The 23,824-nt window shown below is 45.4% G+C and overlaps 1 protein-coding gene across 4 annotated transcripts in view; it reads right to left on the bottom strand.

Moving 5' to 3' along the window:
- SLC12A4 (solute carrier family 12 member 4) overlaps positions 1-23,824 on the bottom strand; it is a 1,569,223-nt gene that overhangs the window by 37,131 nt on the left and 1,508,268 nt on the right. For all 4 annotated transcript variants that reach the window (XM_069639659.1, XM_069639652.1, XM_069639655.1 and 1 more), the window contains exon 23: positions 20,495-20,628. In XM_069639659.1, the coding sequence (XP_069495760.1) occupies positions 20,495-20,628 (134 nt within the window). The remainder of the gene's footprint in view (positions 1-20,494; positions 20,629-23,824) is intronic.

The following is a 23,824-nucleotide window of genomic DNA, read 5'->3' as shown; positions in this document are numbered from 1 at the left end:
GTGTAGGAGAGTTCTGCGTCCCGTTGCTGCTGAACTGCTAGTCTCAGGGACTTTACGGTCACCTTGAAGCCTTTAAAGCCTTTGGGCCTTTGTCTCAAAAAGATAGTTGGCATCAAACAGCATGTCCAGGAGTTTTGCTTGGACATACAGGGCAAAACCTGAGGTCCTCAGCCATAAGTACATCCTCAATACTGCTCCTTTGGCCATTGTCCTAGCCACACAGTCTGCAGTATCTAGGCCTGACTGGAGGATCTGACATGAAGCCTCCTTGCCATCCTTTACCAGGGCCTCAAAGCCCTCCCTCATGTCACCTGCAGAGAGGTGCTGTGCAGCCCCTGAAATTGCAGACCAAAAGACCAGAAGAAAACTTGGCCAAGGCACAGTAGGTGTTAGCGGACCTCAGGCCCACGATTCCTGAACAAAAAAACATTCTTCCCCAGACATCCAGTCTCATGCTCTTCCCAGCTCAGCGGAAAATAGGATAAAGATGTTGTCTTCATGTTCGCCATGGCCGCTTGGACAACTACACTCTCTGGGGCGGCATGAGAAGAGAGGAATAGCAGATGAGAAGGGGTTGCCCTGTAGTTCTTGGCCAGATACCATTCTTTAGTTGAGATTGAGGTTGGTTTTGGTTATAATTGCAAGACTGGTGCTTCAACTGCCGGGTTAAGGGGCAGTAGGGCCTCTCTCTGTGGACCCTCATCCAGAATATCAAACAGCGGCGGGAAAGGGTGGCGGCTGTTGGAGTCCAGGCTGTTCTCTTGGCGTCTCTCACCCGCACCTGATTCCTCCTGACTAGCCCAGCTGACCCACTCCCTCATAAGAGGAGGCAGGGACCCAGAGCGGTGAAGCACAGCGGCAAGAAAGGGTGGCAGCTTTTGGAGCCGCATGCTGTTCTCTTGGCACCTCCCTCACGCACCCGATTGCTTCTGACTAGCCCAGCTGACCCGCCCCCTCATAAGAGGAGGCAGGGACACAGAGTGGTGAAGCCCGGCGGTGGGAAAGGGTGGCGGCTGTTGGAGCCACAGGCTGTTGGAGTAAGCAGCCCTGAACACCTCTGTGTCCCCTCATGGGAAGTGCCTAAGGTCAACAGCATACTCCACAGAAAAGAAGACCACAGAGCTTTAAGCCGCATGGGAAGTTTGACGGGGGAGGCCCCACCCGTGAGCATCAACTCAGGTACTTGTTCTCCACTGGCATAGAACTGCAATGAATTGCACTGCACTTTCCCCGATTGTCTGACGGCAGTGGACTCTGGGACCTGGCGCGGCTACTTAAGACTAACCACGAGCGCCACCATCTCTGTCACAGTGGAATGCAGAGACTGACGTGAAGTGACGGAGGAGCCGAAGTGTGGGCGAGGCGGTGGGAGTGACAGCTTGAGGCCATCCCTCAAGTCGGCTTGAAGTATAGCTGTTTGGCAACAGGGCTGCATGGTTTGAATAGCTGGTCAGCCTGTAGGAGCTTTTATTTGTTATTCAACAGCCTTCCTTGCTGGAAGCAGCAACTACGAGGGAGCGAGGGGGGATGAGAGACTGATTGAGGCAGCCCCTTGAGCTGCTGTAGCATGCCTCGCTCCTCGTTGGACTCAATGTTTTAACTGGGTTTTAAGTTTTTTTTATCTTTTCATGACATCTTAAATATTTTAATCCTGTCGTGATATCTTAATTTCCAGGTGGGAACATCTTGCTCATATACATTGTCAATACGGATTGATTTTTGGGGGGTCATAGATTGCATGGTAGCATTGTACTGTGTATTAGAGTGTATCTAGGTACTAAGGTCATCAGCTAGTGCTCGGGCCAGGAAATGCACCACAAAGTGCATAGACCGCATTTAGGAGGCCAATGCGATGATCTGCGCTGCCCAAAGCAATGACGACACTGTAAAACCTGATTGCAGGGAGGCATTCCAGCCAGTTGTCAGGGGGAAGAGAAAAGAAGCTCAACATTGAGATGCAGCCACTGGCAATAGATAGCATGGGCACCCACAAGTCAAGCCTAATAGCAATGGTGGGTGTTGGCGAAATATTACCAGGGTACGAAGTTTTCAATGGTCCATGACATGACAAAATGAAGGGAGGTCCTAATGCATCCCGGTGGAGGTTAACTGAGCCCCAGGAACAGTAATTCCCCAGGGTAGGGAAAAACTGGGGGAGGATGGGGGATGATGGGCAGCAGCTGTTAGGGCAGGATGCTCTGTCTGTGATCAGTTACCCCCCCGGAGGTGGTTATTGGCAATAGGTTTGAACCCTTGTTGACTATGTAAATCCACTACTGCTGCTACAAACCCGGTCCCCCAAGTTGCACCTGCATCTGTCCTTTACATCCTTTACATGGGGGGACAGAGTTGTTAGAGCATGTGGGCAATGGACTGAGCAGTGGGGGTACACAGGGTGCAAAGAATGTAAAATTGCCCTGGAATGTATAGTATTATTAAGAAAGGAGAATGCAGAACTAAAGAAAGACTTGAATAGATTGTCTGGTATGGTAGCAGAGCTGGCAGGCCGCATCTCAGCATCTCCGTCACAGATTCCCCGTGCACTCGGGGGTGGGTCCGAGGGGACAGATGGAGAAGCTGTGGTGAGGGGAGAGCAGGCAAAATCAGGTTCCACTAGTGGTAGTGTCCCTAACAGATCCATTCAACAGGAGCATGCCTGGGCAAACAGAGGCCCAGCGGTTTCCCAAAGGGCTAATTTCCTGAGAAGGGATGTTAATCCACAGGAACATCTAGCACTGGCGCAGAGGACAAACACCCCCAATACCCTCAGGCATATACTGGGAGGCTCAGACAGGCCAGATTGGGTTTTCCTAATGAATGTCCCGAGAAAAGCGGATAGCAAGTATGAGGACGGGGGAAGGACTCATAAATAAAGTCACACACTGGCTGAGAGCGAAGAGGGGATGTCTATTATTCGCAGCAACATTGTAGCTTTACGAAAGATTGAGGGGGCTGAAGGAGGTGTATGTCATCAGGATACAGCTAAGGGACACTGCACTGGCTCGGGGCCTTGGCAATATTTATAAAAATGTCAGCTCCCACATGGCCAGATTCTGCCAAACCCTGGGAAAGGCAAAGAGACCTGAATGGGCAAAGGGGCAACAAGGGCCCTTGTATGCTCCTAGGTCCCATTGGTGTTAGATACGGAGCTCGGGCCTTCTCGCAGTCAGGAACTATATATGGAGGTGAAAATGGGCCTATTGGACCCCCGAATTGCAGTGCAAGATAGGCTCCTGCAGTGGAGCATAGGCGGTGGTCGCTCCCAAGGGGTATGAGAAATTGGGCACCCGGGGAAAGAATTGTCTTTTCTGTCACCATCTCAGGGTCAGGAGTTGTTCGAACGGCAGACCGGCACAGATCTATACCCGTTTCTGATGCAGCTCCTGCTCAGACCGAACCCGGGGTGCGGGTCCTTTCATGGAATGTAGTAGGTATAGGCAAATAAATGACAGACAATGGTTGGCTGGAGTTTATTCAGGATAATGCAGTAATTTGCCTCCAGGAAACATGGGCGTTAGATGCGCCACATATTCAAGGGTAGGTCACCTATGCAATTCCAGAATGCAAAGGAGGGAGGTGTCATCCCAGTGGGGGCTAATTACATGGGTGGACGCAGCGCTGCTCAAACCAGCAAGAATAGTGGAAACAGGCTCTCCTGACCTATTAGAAGTCCAGCTGAAACTCAGGGATGAGTGAGATGTTGTTAATGAAGTTTTATAATAGGATCTTGCCAAAGAGAGGGGTTGTATTGGTCAATCTGCTGGGCGAGCGGATCCAGATTTGTAGGGCGAGTAAATCAGGTGCTCTAAAGATTGTGTCAATGGGGGATTTAATCGAACCCTTGTGCAGCCTGAAGGACATCATGGATGAGGAGGACAGCCTCTGAGGCATAGGGCCATTGAATGCAGTTAGTCCCATTAGGCAGCATCGAAACGCAGAGGAAGTGGCGATTCTGTTCATGGCAGCAAACTTAAGGGCTTGCAATGGATGCTTTGTGTGGGATGCCCTGCCGCATTAACCTTTGAAAGCACCCGGGGAGGAGCGGGGGCAGGGGGGTAAGATTGATTATATCCAAGTAAATGTCGAGATTTGGGACCTAGTGAAGAAGTTCAAAGTCCATAAAAGGAATTGAGAGTTATCACCGCCCGCTGGTTTTGGAAACTGTTGCTCAGATGTAGGGGTCCACGGCAGGCCCATTGGAGTGCCCAATAGATGGTGCAATTTTAGTCGAGGTACATGGACATGCTCGGCATAATATTAGATGGGGCAAGCTCAATGGCAAGAAAACCGTCCCTATGTCCTATAGGGATATCCTTCCAGACCTGGGCAAGGTAGCTCTGGTAGATCCCATTGATGTACCCGTACTAGTATGCCTACATGAAAGCATAATGGTTAAGGTTGGGTCCCGGTTTTCAAAACATTCAAAACATTCAAAGAAATGATAGAGTGTAGGCTGGCAAAGGGAAGACTAATTAATGATGCCAGAAGCACAGCACTGCCAAAGACACAACAATTAAAAGTGGCCAGAGGCACATACCGTAGCCTTTTGAGGGCCAAGAAGAGGGCATGGCATGAAGACAAGTGGACCACCATGCTTAATGCAATTGGCAGGGGTGATTTGAACGGATTTTGGAGCCTAATGGGGACAGGGCACAGAGCTGGAGCCAGGACACACCAGGGATGTATAGCGGAGCAATCTTGGGTAGACTACTACAGGTCTTTATGATAGCAGTTATGCTGTAGTTGCAGCAGAGTGCTCGTCATCCAGAATTGACAGGGTGCTGGGATGTTACCCAGCTGGTGGAATCAGGTGAAGAGGTAAAAAAAAGCACTGATGTGCCAAAAGAAGGGAAAGGCCCTGGAACCCGATAGGGTCCCCGTGGATTTTTATCTGTCTGAACAAGTGGTATGGGTCCTGTATCTGCATGCTTGAGCCTTGGACCAGTGCAGAACTAGTGCCGATCCACAAGAACGCTTCGCGAGATCAGCCCTCAAATTATAACCCATCTCGTTGTTCGATGCGGGGGGGGCGGGGATTTTCGACAGAGCCCTACTGTTTCATCGGGAAGCCTGGGTCACAAGCAGTGCGATCATTGACCACCAGCAAGCAGGGTTCTGTGAAGGGTTGAGCACCATAGATCAGAGCCTTCTGTTTTGGTTGATCATTGATAAATATGCAGTACTTAGAAAGGTCAAAGTGTAGGCTGTTTTTTGTGGACCTGAGAATTGCTTTTGACACCATACACAGACCGCTCCTCTGGGAGGTTCTTAGGGATCTGGGCGTTCCCCCTGCCTTATTATGTGCAATACAGTGCTCGTACACTGATAACACAGCCGTGGTTTGTTGCGGAATGGATGGCAGGACCTCTGCTAGCTTCAATGTTGAAAAAGGTGCACAAAAAACAGCCTACACTTTGACCTTTCTAAGTACTGCATATTTATCAATGATCAACCAAAACAGAAGGCTCTGATCTATGGTGCTCAACCCTTCACAGAACCCTGCTTGCTGGTGGTCAATGATCGCACTGCTTGTGACCCAGGCTTCCCGAGCGTGTGTTTTGGCGCCTACATTTTTCTGTACATTCATTAATGGTGTCATCAAAGAACTGCTAGCTGGCCCAGACGGATGCAACAATGTTAGCAGGAGAAAGGATGCCGGTCCTGCTGTTTGTGGATGACACAGTGCTGTTGTCGTTGACACCAGCAGGCGCCCGCAAGGTGTTGGATACTGTAAGAGAAATAAACTAACTCAATGTCACCAAATCCATGATTTTTCAAAGGTACTAGGAAAAGCAGAGAAGCACTTAAGTCGATGCTTGATGAAGGGATGATTGAGCAGGTCCCTGTTTAGGACTACCTGGGGGTCAGACTAATGGCAGGCTGTGCGTGAACGAAGCAGCTTGAAAAGGCTAGGGTTACCCTGGGTCGGCATAGTGGGGCCCTGGCACAATATACTGCTGAACACAGGAACGGGGTAGTGCGTGTTGTACTTGCAGCCTACAAAGCCCAGGCTAGACAGGCAGCAATGTACAGAGCGGAACTATGGGGGCAGGCAAACATTGAATCACTGTTCGTAGTAGAAAATAAATTCCTGAAAAATGTTCTGGGGTTGCCTGCGAGCACCCTGACAGTGCCAATGTTGTTAGAGACCAGCATGCAGGGGATAGTACCCAGCTGCTGGATTCAATTTCACTGGGTATACCTTTGGTCAAATGATAAACTTGCTAAATATAGAGATGCCTTAATGGATGTTTTGGCCTACAAGGGGGCACATCACTGCCGTGGGCTGTGCATGTTAAGGATTGTCTGAGGAAATTGGATCTTGGCTCGTACTGGAGCAATCCTAATGGAATCACCTCACAATCGAAGGGCATTGTCAAAGAAGCTGCCCTTGCTAAAGCACAGCATGACGTTCTTGAGAAAACCCTTCGTACAGCGCCATGGGCACGATATATCTGCATCAAAACTAAGGCAGGATGTGTGAAGTACTTGGACTACGTGACTCCAAAATACGAAAGCGCACTGTGCACAGAATTCCGCCTAGGTATTTTACCAATAGCCTCACTCAAACATAGCTGGCAGAACGCTATATCGCTGATGTGTCCTCTAAGTAACAGTGTCACGAAGGATCTAAAACATTTTTTTTTTGTTATGTCCAGTTTTGCTGCCTTTGAGGAAGCGATTTCTTAGACCTCAAGGGATTGCAATCGTGATTGTAGAACCAGAGAGGAGGCCATGAAGACATGCCTAAATTCAACTGATACCCCTGCTGTATTTGCTACCTGTACATTTCTCAGATGGGCATGGTATTTACACTTAAAAATGTTACCAGAGATCCCTTGTTAATCGACTTTTTATTTTTGCTTGTATCACAATGTTATTTTATGTTGTCTCTTAGTGATGTATGCTTTTTTAACAATTCTGTCAAAATAAAGCTATTTGAATTTAATATCTATCAGTTCGCATTGCACCTTTGGTCTAGAAACTGCTGATTACCCTAAGCCTAAGTAACAACCACTTTCGCTATCAGGTGTTGAATGGAGACGTGAGGCTCACCCAAGGTAGGAGCAGGGAGCATGTCGAATTCTGGTTAAGTGTCTACACCACTTGGATCTTGCAAGTCAGCTGCAAGATCCACCAAGTCACTCTTCTCCATACAATTCCTCAGGGAAATCCCTAACTTCCCTGGGGCACAGTGGTTCCAACCCAAACGGGATGGGGTCACCCTCATCATAAATGTCTCCAGTCCAAGACATAAATGCACCCCTAGGGAGCACCTCGTATGCCAGAAGAACCCCAGTGGTGTCACGGAGCAGAGTCTGGGCCAGAAGACTGACGTAGGAAGATGGAGGGCATACACTCACAGGATCTTGTAGCGTCTCTGCTGGCTTATCCGAGTGTAGTCGACACCAATGGTGCTGGCAGGGCCAAGGCCGAAGCTGTAGGCACCAGGGCCAATGTTGCTGGTGCCCGGGGCTTTGGTGAAGATGTTTAGCATCTTCAGCTTAAAGTCCTCCCATTCCTCATTGGTGGAAGATTTGGTGGGGAAAGGACCTGTGGTGTCTGTACCTCAGATGAGCCCCTGGAGCGGTCATTTCTTTTCCTTGAGGAGGAGGGAGAAGAATGATGTTTTGAAGACATGCCGGGGGAACCAGACCTCTTGCAATGCTGCTTTGTCTTGTCCTTGTGGACCCCAGACCATTCTTCAGTTCGATGCTCTGTGCTGGACGACCTCGAACAGGTCTGCTTAGCGCACTTCTCTTTGTGGAGAATGGTGCACAACGTTGGCGCCCGCTCACAAAGTGTATTGGGGTTCATCAACAGACGACCCACAGACCTGCGTGCCGTGCTCCTCTCTTTAGGAAATACAGACGGATTCTGGGAGGATAGGAGATGGACCTCTAATGCCCGCAGTAGACGCAGATTTTAAAACCAGTGTACTTGGACATATTTGGCATTGCACGAAAAAAGAAGAAAAACAAGTTCAAAATGAAGCAGTATTCCTGAAGCAAGCAAGTTTGCGGAACAGAGGAACTAAAGTCATAAGGCGTGGTGCCTCAACATATGCTGGACCAACATGGACGAAAGTGTAGGGGCATCGGGCAGAGCAGGCGCAGAGCCATGCTGTGCCCCCTGGTGGCAGAAATGTTTCCGAAGTGAAGGAATCTATTATAAAGGTAGTTTATTGTTTATCTTGTTTACTTACCTTATTCTGTGTTGCCTTTTATTCAGCTTGTAATAAGTGTTTTCCTTGGTTTGCTATCCAGTCTTTTCACTTAATGCCCTAGCTGAGGTGTTCTCATTAATATACAGCTGGTTTGGAAAAGGACGCTGCATCTCAGCGAGCAGGTTTACAGGTCGTGGCAATTGCAGGCTAGAGTTCAAAAGGCATTTACAGTCCCAAGGGTCACACTACTAGAGGCAAATAATTGTTCTACAGTAGACATCATGTGATGACTTTCAGTCCCTGGCTGCATGTAGAGAGACTTGGAAATGTAGAATCATACACCACTGGGATCTCTGGTGAAGAGTGTGCAGACAAGAACACCAGATCAGAGGGTGTTGGTCTATGCTTTTTTGCCAGATCTTCACAGACAACCAGAGCTGAAGCAGGTTTTACCCACAGTGTGAAAGTGTAATGGATTAGGAGGAGGTGGGGGTCGGAGGGGGGTTCAAGAGAGTCTGGGAACCTTTGGAATCAACCCGCTATACAATGCAAACCATGGAGGTGTTTCATGGATGATCTTCCAGATCCCCTCTACCATCCCCATTATGCTCAGCAAAGTTACCCCAATAGACCGACCGCCCCATAGGGGGTAAACCGTTACATGGAACGTGCTGCTGAGTGATGGTCTGCAAATCGGTACCCCAAGACAAAATGACAAATTACTTACCAGGGGTAATGTTCTTTCTGATGGACATGATCATTTCTCCCACAGATTCCTCATTTTATGAAATCCGCTTCAGGCACAGTCAGGCCTGGAAACATACAACCACCCGGTGATGCCATACTGCTCTAAGCCGGATTAGTCGCCACTCCTTGGTGCAGTCTTGTGCCAGAATTGATGTTACATCTATAAATATACTAGGAGCCACCATCTTACCTCAGTTACACCCTTTTTTTTCCTCAGGGGGTTCAAAAATATTTTAGAGCATAATTGCAAAAAACTCAATTGGGACAGAATTAGGGGGTAGGCAGGTGGGCATTCCTGCCACAGATTCCTCATCCTATGAAGGACTATGCAAGCTCTACCATGAAGACCTATGGGGTAGCAGTCCAACACAATTATGTTAGGAAATGTTCAAGTACCGATCTACCCCCCGTGTTTATGGTAGAGGCTGCTGCCTATCTTCTAGTGGGACGTGCACACAGCCCTCACAGCACTTTCTGCTAAGCCACTTTGTAGCAAGTTTTTGTAGGTAAGATAATCCATTTAGTGATGTTCCGTTTATTTATAGTCTTTGCTTTTTTGCAGCCTGTCAAAACTCATGAAGCACCGATTGTCAATCCTGTAGTCATTCATTCTGGAGCGGTAAAACATAGGGGCCTTTTTTAGTTCCATGCGATGGAACCTCTTCCATGTTTGATGGATGGGGCTGTGATGAATCCTGCAGAGCCATAACTGATTCCCCAGTGATAGTCTCCTCCCACATGTCCAAGGAACGGCAGCTGCTACCTGATCCTGAATCTGGGGGTGTTGTCAGTAGGGAGGAGCATGGGGGAGGAGATGAATACTGGGGGGAAGTGAGGACTCCAACAGGAGAGACGTAGCATTCTTTGCTTTTCTGTGAGTGAGAAACCATAATTCCAGAGGTTATGATGGTATGTTATTTAACATCTAATGTGTGTGATGACTGTTGTATAGTCAAAACTGCCCAACAATGTAATTTAAAACCATCTGAAATGTCCTTGCACTCCAAGTCCCAGAAAGCCTCAAGAACTGAGACTTAGAAGAGGAGTAAGGAGTTAATGTGGTGTGAATGTGACACCAAGTATAGCATGATCCAGCTTTGCCAGATAATTACCACCCCATCACAAATATATCATTTTTGCTTAATGTTTTCGACAGGGTAGCATATATCCAGATTCAGGGTTTCTGAAAGTCACAACTTAATAGGATATAACCCGTATGGTTCCAAAAAACTCACGCGGCACCAAGTCCATGCTACTGGATCTTACATCCAATATTCTACATAACTTTCAAGAGGCCAGCACAGTTATGCTTATGCTGCTTTATCTGTCCTCTGCTGTTGACATGGTGGACCATGGTATATTGGTAGAGAAGCTCTGTGATACTGATTTCTTTTCTCCCAATGCAGCCAACTGGGTCAAATAATTTCTTTCTGGCTAAATGACTAAAGTCTTCTGTAATGATGCCTAGGCCGAAAATTATCTGGTGACATGCGATTTGCCTCAGGGGCCGTGTATCTCGCCCACCTTGTTTAACATTTTTACCACCCCTCTCTTTAAAATGCTGGATGAGGTCGGCACCTTGCATGCTAACTATGCTGACGATACTCAGTGTCTGATCCGCCTCACCAGGGAATATACCAAAGATACCATCTCGGACAACCATGTAGTGGCCGTATTGAATGCTAGATGAGAGACAATGGGCCTCATTAAGGGTCTGGCGGTAACCCTGTCGGTGCTACTGGTGGGTTGCCACAGGACCTGTAATATTTTACCGTTGCCTGACTTCCCGGTGCCACCGGGAGATTACAACTCCGGCGGCCCGGGAAGTCATGTGCTAGCAAAATGTAAGTCCCCATTCCCATAGAGTCCAGTAGGACTCTATGGGAGTGGGGACATGGAAGCGCCGGCACCGTTGCTTACGGTGCCGGCACTTCCGTGAAGTGTTTGCCCACCGTGGCCGCTGTGCCCGGCAGGGTCAGACCTGTCAGGCACAGCGGCCATGGCAGGCAAACAGTTTGCTGGTCCGGAAACAAGGGTGCCGGTGAGCTTACCTGCACCCTTGTTTCCAGACCGGCAAACATGTAATGAGGCCTAATGGGTTAGCACTGAATGCCAAAAAAAGAGAGCTGATGATTGCCGGCACTGTTGGCCAGACTAGAAAACTTGGGAATGAATAACAAGCCTTTAACATCTCAGCCTGTGAAATCAAGACACTTAACAAGGTGAAGACCTTGGGGGTGGTACTGGATCAGAAGCTTTCATGAAAGCACATATTAGTGCCAGATCTGGCACAGACGACTACCTGAAACTAGTGACCCAAATCAAACGCTTCCTCAATAGATCCATCTATGCCACGATCGCAAGAGCGTTTATTGGGGCCTGCACAGACTATTGTGCCAGCCTTCTCCAAGGCATCGGCAAAGGGAAGCTGACCAGATTACAGGTGATCCAAAACAATGCGGTGAGAGTGGTGGAAGGTCTAAAAAGATCAGACCACATCTCCATCGCTAGACAAAATCTCCACTGGCACCCAATGGAGAAGAGAGTCATTTTTCGGACACTCTACGTCACACATCAATGCCTGCAGAGAGATATCCCCAGATAACTTGCAGAGAAATTGGTCCGTTTGCGGTAAGGGAGAGTCCTGTGATCTAACAACTCGAATCTTCTACTTATCCTCAAGGCAAGACTGGTTGTTGTCGCACAGAACTCCTATGCCCACACAGCAGGAGGCTCTCTCCAGTGATGGTCTTGAGGTATTTTGGACCGCAGAGAAGCAACTCCAGTGAAGTTGCAGCAGGTGCCCTGGAGGGACCATTGAAGGTGAACTGTACGCAGCAGGACTGGAGACAAGGTGGTCCCAAAAAGCGGGAACCGAGAAAAACTGTCCCAAAGAGGGGAAGCCTGCCCAACAAAAGCTCCTCGCTGCAGCTGAACGTTAAACCTGGGAGTCAGTCTAAAATGTTAGGAGGCCCCGGGACAAGCCAAACTTCTAATGAACATTTGGAAAGCAAGAACAAAAATGGTACAATTCTCCGAATATGAGATGTTTGAGAAATCTGAGTTTGTTCTCACATTTAACCTTGTTATGAATCCCCTCAGGGAAAAAAAAAAGGCAAGACTGCTAGATTCTGAGCCCAGTTGTGAGTCTGAGAAGGGATACTACTGGGATGGAGGATCCTTGAAGAACGGAAGTGGGATGGCCGAGGGTAAGACATGACATCCCCTTCTTCCTAATCCTGATACTGATCCATCCTACCTCTCCTCTACTGTCATAGGATATTGTCACACATGTCCTGCCCTGGCCCAAGACCTTCCATCAAACACTCACACTCAGAGGAAAGGGAATGTAAAACCCCAGGGCAGGAAACCCCTTTCTCCAACTACAATGTTGACATCCTCCCGTTTTCTTAATCTTATAAACTACTGAGAGACCCAATCGTGTCCTTCCATGTTAACCTCATTTATTGAGGATACCAGAGGGAAAGAACTAGAACCACCTTTCTGTTATAAGACACACCATCTTCCTTTCCCTAAGTACTATTTAAGTACTGTGATGAAGAAGAGGAAGTGAAGGAGTACAGACTTCCTATGAGAAACACCATCATAGTACGGAGAAGATGATGCAGATCAAGGCACATCAACCTCTTCATTTTCTATGTCCCACTAAAGAGGCAAGGCAAGGTCAGGTAATTGAAATTAATCATGCACACCTGCAGCCTTTCAGGTATTCAGGACAGTATAAAAAGCACCAAAGCACTCAGTGGTTTGAACGAGTTGGGAGGAGAAACGTGGCTGCCCCAGACCAGAAGGTGGAAATCCAGGACGCTGAGGGCTTACACGAGGGAGCACCCTTTAAAAATGTGGCCAGAAGCCTACCCCTCCTGTTGCGAGAAAGGGTCTGGAGTTGGCAATTGAGAATCCGAATAAGGGAACATTTGGCTAGTCTTAGGAATACTGATCCAAAGTCACCATTGGCCATCCATACACTGACAGCTACAACACCAGCTTGACAATCAGGAAGACTTAAGATTTATTGGACTAATGAGAATCAAGATGGGGAAACAGGGTGGTAACCTTAGGCTCAAACTTAGGCAACAAGAATGCAAGCTAATTTGTTACCTAAAAAGCACCATAGTTGGAGTTAACCAGGACCATGAAATGCATGTATTTCTATGAGATATTCATTAGGACCAACAATACTCTCTGTCAGTATTTGACATGCTCACCGCTTGTGAAGTCATTCTAGCCTTACCTGAATGATGCAACATATGGCAACTAAATGTCTAGTTGATTTAGTTAAAGATTATATATGGGGGCGCATCAGCCAAACCATTTTCAGAGAAAGACATACTAATGCACCAAAGAAATAGATTTGTTTTGGGCTTCCATTTATGAGTAATACACTAATTCACATATGTTTAATATAGGACACAATTGAAAAATAAGATCCTGACTAAATATGTACTTAGTCACAACAAAGGTGTAACACCAGAGTAAAAACCTGTATCACTATATGGATTTAGTCAAAATGTCAACATTATAATTGTGCAGGCAGATATAGGCTAATCCATAACAATTTGGGAATTGAAGTGATGGGCTGCAAGCTATACCGCTTATGACAATTGGGTATATTTTTTAAATATATCTCATCTAAGGCAGATATAGGCTAACACATAATTTGGGATTTGAAGTGATGGGCTGTAAGCTATACCGCGTATGATAATTGGGTATTTTTAAATATATATTTTTTTTAATGATTTTTTTTTTAAAAAAATTGTTTACAACTAACGTGCGTTTGACGTCATTGCGTGCGTGTGACGTCACCGCGATGTTGCCCGCTTTTTCGCTCGCATTTAGCATTTAAAAAGGAGGCAGTAATGCATGGGACCCCCCCTTTTTGTGAAGCTAGATGAACATAGATTGGGATCAAGCCCAGTAAATGGTATGTATAAGCCAATGCCAATTTTGAGAGGAAAAGGGTCTGTTTATTGTGTCTCAATTTAACTGTTGTGGGGAAAGTGATAGATTGTGATAGTGTCAACAAGTGGTTTAAAGAAGGTGATGTTTTTTTGATACTAGGATCAAGATGAACTCATTACATATATATTTTTTGACTGATAAAAGAAAAAGATAGTTTGAGGGAGGTGATGTTTTTGATATAATGGTACAGATTGGAGCCTATTACTGAGATTACCAGAGCAAGTGAATGAAGTAAAAGAGATGGGATTCATAGATACTTGTACTAAGTTGAGCCCATTGTGGTTTTTGTAGGTGATTTTTGAATTTTGGAGCCTAGAACTCACAATTATAAGACTACGGGAATTTCCAATACTCATTTGACTCAATAGACTCATCCGCACAGGTGGGTGAGCATTTCCAATCATTTATGAATATAGTTTATGGCAATTCAGTTCTACATACTAAAGTATAATAATTCAAGGTTTTCTCTATATAGGATTGGAACTCTGAATTTTCAACATAAGATCAAGTGTGATCATTTGACATCTCAAATTTAAGAGATTTAGGGAGTGTACATGGGTTAAGCACCGATTATAGTAACACTGTTTAACAAAGCACTAATAAGATTTAAGACGCACGTATACCTTTATTTTGGAAACTCACATTTTGGTCATGTTGGAATGGCTTCACAAGGTGTTTGGGTACAAGTTTCTTATTTTGGAGTAACTAACCATGCATGAAGTTTATATATTGCAGTCTAATTATTTTTATGCTGACTCAGTTTAATTTAATTTGATAATGAATACATTAGTGGATCTAATTGTGGAATACAGATAATAACTGTCTTTTTGTTGATCAAACGAAGATATTTTGATTGAGACACTAATATGTAGTCTTAAATTTATGTTTTTTTCTTTAAACACTGATTGAAATTCTTGATTATGCCGGGAATTTTCCATCATCCTGACCTGACATGTGACACAATATGGTATGGTTTTTGAAAAATGTATATATTGAATGAATGTGTAATTTTGTACAGCCTTGAGAACGACCGGTGGTCGAAACACGTGTCGGCTGTGTTTTTCTCTAGAAGAATTAAAAACATTCATATTGAAGGAACACTTGGAGTGACTTTATGAATAATGATGTTGGACTTGTAAAAATTTAAAACTTAGATCAAGTGTATGGTGTGAGCACAAGATATCCTCCCGAACTACAATCTTTTCTGTTTACTTGCTACAAGCTCTGTGGGAAGCTTGAGGGAAGATTATTACTTGCTGCCGACCTTTCTTTTAGGTTTTAAGAGTGGTAAATAGGGCACGCAATCCAATAGCAATCCCACAAAGAAACCGCTAGCCAGGTTGAGAAAGAGGCTGTTGCAGTAATCCAGCCTAGAGGAAACCAGGGCTCTAGAGACATTGAGCTTCTGGGGGAAAGTGAGAAAGGGAAGAGTCCCTTTGAGGAAGAGCAGCTGGTAGTGGGACTTCTTGGCGATGTCCGAGATGTAAAGAGAGAAAGAGTGGAGTCAAAGATGACAAAAAAGTTTTTTGCCTCTCAGGAAGGCAAAGGAAGATGGCCCAAGGTGGGAGGCCAGAGTCCGAGAGGGAAAGCAGGGGCAGGGGTCCAATGAGAAGGATCTCCATCTTACTGGCCTTAAGTGAGAGACCGGTGGATGCACACCAATCCTGAATCGTGGATAGACAGTCAGGAATGAGAGAGAGAGGAGAGGAGTTTGAGGGGAGCCTGAAGGAAAGCTGAGTGTCATCTGCATAAGAGGAAAAGGTAGAGATCAGGTGGGCCAAAGGGGCCAAGAAGAGGTTGAAAAACCAGGATGAGAGGATGGAGCCCAGGGGAATGCCACAGGTATCGAGATATGTGGCAGAGAGAAAGGGACCAAGTTGCACCTGGGAGGGGCAGTCAAAGAAGAAGGAGGTCAGCCTCTCAAGGGCCTGATCCGTGATGCCCAGGTTCTCATGGAGTCGATTGATCAGGATGGCGTGGTTGACCACGTCGAAAGCAGAGGAAATATCAAGGAGGAGGACAGAAGAAATGCTGTAAACAAGGTTAGAGAGCAAATATTCATGGGTGTTCAGGAGAACAGTTTCCGTGCCTCTGGCAGCTCTGAAGCCAGACTGATGGTCATGGATATTGATATTTTATTTCTATTGCGCTCGTACACAGGTGTTTCAGAGCACGACAAGGCAGGGGAGGGGAACCGGGGAGAACAAAACAGCGATCTTACTAGGCCCAGTGACATTGAGAACGCGCAAGTGCATGGGAGAGGGGGAGGGGAAAAGTGCATGGAAGGGGGGAGAAGTGAAAAGTGCGAAGCAAAGGAGAAACAGACCTGGAGACAACCAACAGATTCAGTGTGGAGAGTAAGCTGAAAGATGGCCAGTTTTTTCCAACAGTTTGCCCAAGAAAGGGGGGATGGAGATTGGGCGATAGTTTGCCAGGCAGGCAGGAGGCTTCTTGAAGAGTGGGTGCACAAGGGAGTGCTTAAGGGAAGAAGGAAACGTTCCAGTGGTGGAAGAGTGATTACATGTAATTGGTCAAAGCTGGAGCGAGGGTGTCAATATGGTCCATGATGGTTCTAGAGGAGCAGGGGAGCACCTGTTTGGACAACACTTTCATAGATCGGGCTTGTCTAGAAACCTCATCAGGTATTGTCAGAGAGAAAGGGCCCAGGAGAGGACGAGGGGGAGGGGGAGGAAGAGGAGATGGGGAACAGGATGTCCTGAGTTTTAGCAGAGAAGTGAGAGAACAGAACCATACAGAGGGCCTGGGAGGAAACATGATAGGTAAAGACTGCAACAGGATTGACCAGTTATTTGCAGATTTTAAAGAGTTTGTCCGTGTTGTTAGAGACCACAGAGACTGGGGCTTGAATGTGTGTTCTCTTCTTGATGAGTGTTATTGCTTCGACTGCATTTTGGTGCAACCAGTCTAGGTATATCTAAATGTGGCTGGCATGCTTTACTGTAATGTTACTACGTGCCTACACTGGTCTACATTGTGCAGCCAGTTGGCCATGTTTTCATTGTGGCATGGCCTTTTTAATAGCAAAGCATTAATGTTCCTGTGCACTGTTGGTGACTTGCATGTATTGGATTGGTGTGGCCCTACAAAACCATTGCAAACACTCTGGCTTTTTAGTCATTTTTTCTCAGAAAGTCTGCTGTATATTGCATTAAAACACATATTTATATCTTTTTCCTAGTGCAGTGTGTGGCATAATCCTTCAACAGCACATTTGTGTGTATTGCGCAGGTGGGATAATCTAGGCCAGCCCAGAGGGTGGCGCGACCCATGATTTGTTGCTGAGTTGGGGGGGGGCCTCAGCATGGCTCGCAGGGGGGCCCCCACATTTTGTGTTACGCCACTGGCTCAAACAAAGTAAGGCACCTGGTGCTGCGACCTGGAGTGGGTGGACTGTGTGTTCTGATAACTGTGCCACGTCCAGGAGAGCCTTAACTGTGAAGGCGAGCTGCATGAAGTACAGAGTCTACAAACCAAAAGAACTTGGGGAAGGAAGTCCGACCAGGAACCACAGGAAGAGTACCATTTTTCTAGTAGGACTTTTTAAATTGAACTTTGGTACTTGACAGGAGGCAACATTGAACTAGTTGAGCATTTGTGAGTTGGAGAACAATCAAAAGGGTCTGGCTTGGGGCAAGGGAAGCACGAGAGACCCGCTGCAGAAGTACAGCCTGACAAGAAAAAGGTACTGTGAACTTGTGTCAAGCAAATCCTGAGAACCTGTGGAACTTTCTAAACTCGAGTGTCTTGAACTTGGGGAAGGGAGCTGCAGAGGAGCTTCATTGTCCCATTAAGTTTACTTTGAAGACTATTGAAGTTGACCAAATGCCACGCACCCTGTTTTCCCATAGAAGTGAGGGCAAGCATAGGTTTTGACAGACAGTATTTTGTTTAGGACTGACCGACTTGGACTTCCCTGAGTTTGCTTTCCTTTAGGGAACAATCCCATCTTAGAGTTAGGGCAAGTTAGGTGTTATACCATCCTGACCACTGAGAATAAAGGTTTCAAACTGCGCTTCACTTGTCTGTGTTGTCTCTTGGTACCATTCCTGTCTCACAGATGTCAATTGGGGGAAACCTGGAACCAGTATTGCCATAAGCCAAAAGACATTACAGAAGAAACAAAAAGGAAAAAGATGTACACTTCTGCTAATATGAACTATCAATTTGGGGAGAACAGTTGTTTTTAAAAGGAATGTGAATGTTATAGAAAGACCTGATGAGAGATACATATCAGGTGGTGGACCTTTTTGGGAAGAGATACCTGGCAGAAGAGTAAACCAGGGGATCTACATGAACCAAAAGGAGATATTCCAGGCAGGGGTTTAAACTAGGATATCTAAAGCAGTTGAGAGGTTTCCTGGCATGAGAGTATACCAGGAAATCCAATTCTGAGTTAAAGAGAAACTTTAACATACCAAGTTGTTGTTTAAGATGAACATTGCATCATCCAGAAAATTGGAAAAGACATTCTTTGCTATATTTCAACCAATGTTATTGAAAATACATTTGTTTTACCATTCTGAAGAAAGTATTGATTGAAAGAGACATTTTCATTGCCTTTGATAAACTGGTTGAAACTGAATATTTTCAACATTTTTTTTTTCCTTGCACCTTTGGATTGCATATGTTATTGTGAGGGTCAGAGACAGTTTGGACAGAAGGTCAGCTTGCTTTAGTTTTAGTTTCATAGGAAGTGACATTATCTTTAGGTTAGGTAAAGATAGGCCTTTATCCAAACTGCTTTCTGTTAATTAAAATGGCTGATGTGGAAAATATTACTACTCTTTGTCCGCCTCTCATTTCTGTACACTGGGAGATTACTTTGTAGTTCTCAATGACATTCAGATATCTCCTTTGGCAGAAAGCATGGCCTTACTCGGGGTAGGCTCCCTTTGAAAAACTGTAAAAAGGGTGGAGAAACTGAAAGACACTGAAGCTCTTAAACGGATGCAACAATCATCAAAAAGGCACCTTCAATGAAAGAAACTGAAGGAAACATGCATGCATGGGTTCAGAGGGAGCTACCATCAAACAAGCAAGACGTAGATTTAAATCCCAAGGGGAGACCAAAACGTATTTCAGAGGGAAACATTAGTGAGCCTTCAAGAAAATCCAGCGCCATGGGTATAAATAAGAACCGTTCTCTGCTGATGTATTAAAACAAAAAAGAGAGCCGTCAAATAAAATTTTATGGTGTCAATGTTTAACCCAGACATTGCTAGAGAAAAGAAAATCTTAAACTATGCCAGTGGAACACACCACATGTCAATCCTCATATCTCAACACCAACAGCGAAAATCATTAATTGACTTGGTGCACATGTGCCTATTAGAAAACATCCCATCAAGAACCACCTCAGAAAGATTCTCATCCTTGTACTTCAACCTCTCAGTAGCCAACCATGAAAGTTGAGCATCCTGGCACTGGGATGAAGCACCCTGACAGAAGTCTGCGTCAGCATATACTGCTTCCATGGGATCCTCCAAGGAGGGCATACAGCACAACCATCATAGTTCATGGTTGTTCAGTTCTGCTTTAACTTCCTCAGCTGCTCATAAATCTTCAACAGAGATAACGCATACATCAGGTCGAACTCCCGGGGGATCATCAGTGAATTATAGCCTCCAGTGAGGGGCAGGGCTTAAGGTTAAGAGAAATAGTAAGAGATTCCTGGGGAGGTGAGGCAACGCATGAGTACTGGGACGAAGAAGAGGGACGTGGAGGTAATGGTGAACTATTTTAGCCAAACTCGTGATAAGGCCCAATGTATCAACACACAGTCTCTCACAAGACCTGCAAATGACAGAGTGCTTCAATTTTCTCACCTTGACTCTTTACTGCATCAGAGACAGATTTGATTATTTACTGCATTGTTTCATTCTCTTCTTATGAAGGCAAATAAGTCATAAACCAGGAATGAAATATTGCAATGAAAATCGATGCAACCTCGTCTAACACAGTAAAGAACATAATCCGGGGGGAGGGAAGCCACTCTTGTTACAAGATGTATGTGCTGGTAATCATTGTCAGGACAGAAGCTAGCTACGATTCCAATTGCAAAATCAGGACCAGGTGGCCTTCTCTTACCAAGCAGTGATGCTTTGCATCTCATTATCTCAATATCTGTGAGATTTCAACATTCTCTACCAATTTCATTACGTTTCTAAGGGCACATTGTTGTAGGCTTGCTCTGTAGATGCATTACACTGTGTGGGATGTAGTGAGGTGGTGGTCTGGTGCGAGTGTTCTGTGAGAGTCTGATCTGGGTGCTGCTCAGTGTTGGATGTGCCAGTGGTTCTACTTAGTAAATGACTTGTTATCACTTACCTGGTACTCCAGAGCTTGGAATAAATTTACCTGAAGAAGCTTGGGTCTAGCGTCTTCTTTACCCACGCAGGCTAACAGACATCTTTTCCCGGTATCTGTTAAATTTCAGTAGCCAATCAATGTGACATCCCTCAAACAATTTATTTTAGCCCCAGCATCATGTTGCCTCAGAGGGCTGCAAGCTAGGCTTTAGAACAAAAATAACATAACCTCCTCACCTATGCTCGTTTGTCTTTTCTTAAAGGATACAATTTTCATCCCCGTCTGTGTTTTTTGGTGGGCCAGGCATGTTCAAAAGAACAAGTCTGGCATCATGTGACTTATTAACAATGACTTCATTCAGCTTCACAGCGGTGTGCATCCTTCTGACATTTGATTGGTTCCTGTGGAAGGGTTACAATAGTTACTACTTTTCATCTTACCATCAGTGATAGTTCATGAATCTTTATAATTAGCTCAACGCAAAAGGGATTCACAATATATGCAAACCGGTTCAGTCAAAGAGCCTAAATTCCTTTCCTAAAACTAAATGTTTAGCACAAAAACAAATTCATCCAAGGAACTCCAGCGTCAAGAGCAGCGTGCTCTTGAAACCTATAAAAGCCGCACTGCAATAGTATAGTATATGCATTACAGTGCAGGTTAAACGTTTTTCTCCTGGGGATTGTGTCTCATTCATATTTGGTCCTCAAGAAGGCAAATTGTATTACAATGCGATGTAACCACAGATGCACTTCACACTGAACAACTATGTAGGTGCAATGGAGGAAGCAAGAAAGGCAAACTACCTAGCAGTTACAGAAACAAGTATTGGCAAATCATCGGTTTGAGCTGTCCTCTGACAAGTGTAGCCTTCGTGCCCCAATAGTGCTATCATTTATGTGCAGCATAGCCACAATATGGTGCAGTATATCTTCCACACGTGTAGCTGTTACTATCATATGCCGTGTGCAGGCTCTCATACCCAAATAGTACCATCATATGCCTGGTACATCACCAAATGCAAGGTAGGATCTCCAATTTCTCCTCCTATCTGCTGACTTTAAACACTTCTTTCTGGATGACTTCAACATCCACCTTGATTCTTCAGACAGGGCCTCCACTCTCTTCCGTGACCTGTGCACTTCTATCTCCCTCTTTAATCTCCCCTCTGGTCCTACCCATTCGGCTGGACACACTCTCGATGCTGTCATCCATACTAATCTTTTGCTCTCTACCGGTGTCTCCACGCTGCTCTCCTGTTCTGACCATTCCCTCCTCTCCTCCCATCTGGGACCTCCCGGTCCTCTGACCAGAACTCCCCCAGCCTCGTTTGCAGACATCCCTCCAATGAAACTAGTGTCAGTTGCTGCCTTTGCTTCCACCTTCATCTCCCCCTCCTTCCACTGCTGACAACTATTGACTCTGGCTCTCAACAATCTCCATCTCGCTATCACTAACACTTTCGACATTCTTGCCCCTGTCCTGAGGATATGCCTGAAACCTGTCAACAAGCGTAACACCGTTTTGCGTTTGCTTGGCCACGTGGGGAGAGCCTACAACTTAACTTTCCCGGCCCCTGGCAGAACAATTGATTGGACTCAGACAGGCAAGAAATCACACTTGGACCATTACATATGGAAGAAAATATAAATGGCTCGTTATAGGCCCTTTATTCACACCATATATATATTGCAATTATGAATAGCATGCCAGAAGCCATTCCGACGAGCAGCACTCCACACTAATGGATTCAAGAAAAAAACTGCACAGGTTGTGCAATAATGACAGCCTTTATTTCGCAAATCTGCAGTATTAAAAAAGTTCCCAGTAATGTTGATGCCAGACGGCAGCCTGACGCGTTTCGCCACAACCCAGTGGCTTGCTCATAGTAACTGCTCCTCATGGGGAAGTTTGTTTTAAAACACCTAAGTGATAAACATAGTAGAGGTGACTTAAACAGCACATTATGTTTCTTGTGGCCATGTTTGTTTGGGCTCACAAATACAAATAACATCTGCTCAAAATTACATGTATAGCAGATTTATTCTTTTCGAGCATTATTTTTTGTTGTTTACATGTACATATAGTAATGCCATATATTTGTATATTCCTTAATTAAAAAGGTTGCAAGCGTAACACATTGTTTCGTAACGCATTCATATGGACAATAAAATGATGCTCATTACTCCAATCGAGCTGTAATCAGTGGCCTTGGAAATTTAAAGTGCATAGTGCATTCCATAATATTATAGGCTAGATAGGACTATTAAAGTGCATAGTGCAGCAATTATTAAAATGTATATTAAAATGTATAGTCTGTTTGATACTATAACAGCAATGTTATCTATTCAATATATACCTAGAATTATGTTCTTATATATCTATATATCATTAGTCAGTAAAATACAGAGCACAGTGCTCATCTTCTATCACCCAATGTTTCAAAATCAATATATTGAGACTGACCGATATTATATCTATAATCCTCATTCTTAAAATAGCCATTGCATATAATAAAGTGCATAGTGCATTCCTATGACAAATAAACTGCACGTAGCCTAAAGAGTGCATTGTACATAATGCAGCATAGCATTAATATGTAAACACTTCTTACTCTAAACAAGGTTGGATTATTCCATTTCCTCAAGAGCAGTTCATATCTATAAAAAATACAGTAAATATAAACCCATCAAACGCAAAATACACATATAGTCAGTTATACAGAAACACAGAAAAAGAGTTCATCACTTATCAATGTAGCAGAAGACACCTTCATCTTGGCCAATACGACACTGCTTAGTCCCAGAGCAGGTAGGCAAAGAGATCACTCATAATAATGGGGCCTGGAGCGGAGCGTCCTCCTTTTCAGCAGGACTGCATCACCCGAGGATCCAGATTCTAACTGTCTTCTCAGAGGAAGAACCTCTTCTCTTTATGGGGGCATGGCCCCGCCCATCTCAGTTATGACTGCCCTCGGCCGAAGAGCAGATCACAAGTGGAAGGGAGCAAAGAGTGAAAAAACAACTAGAAGTGGAAAAACCCAGCTTCCCTCTCCTCGCATTCTCTCAGGACTCCTTATCACTGCACCTGCAGAGCGCTCCGACTCCCTCTCTGACTCGTCCTTCGGCAGACAATAGAATAACTATTCTCCAAAGTGAGTCCACTCAGTAACAATATTTATGTGACCTTGCTTTGCCTTCACTGCCGGGATGTGCGTTTACTCTGTTGAGCCCACGGAAAATGTAGGCTTTCATTACGGTGATGGGAGATGAATGTCCAAGATGGCTGCGCACCGGCGCCTTGTTGTTTTTAGCTCGTATTTCGCATAAGCATTACAAACACTTGGTACGATTCTGATCCAGCGGCCCTGAAACGCAAGTGGAGAGCTGCTGACTGGAAGCGGCAGACATCAAGCTCATCCTCTGATAAACTGGCCTGTCACCTTCTCCAAAGGCAATATCGTCTTTCCATTTGCTCTAAGAGGGCGCACATCCAGGCCCGTATTTCTATAGCTTCTAACACGGCTGAGCTCTTTAAAATCTGCAAGGAACTATTTGCAGTCTCTACCTGGCCTCTTCCCTCCCAAGCCCTCTGCAC

This window comes from Ambystoma mexicanum, chromosome 1q (assembly GCF_040938575.1).
Source record: "Ambystoma mexicanum isolate Mex_15411 chromosome 1q, UKY_AmexF1_1, whole genome shotgun sequence".
Taxonomy (NCBI): Eukaryota; Metazoa; Chordata; class Amphibia; order Caudata; family Ambystomatidae; genus Ambystoma; species Ambystoma mexicanum.
Note: the sequence above shows the minus strand (reverse complement) of the source record. Positions and strands in the feature narration are given on the sequence as shown.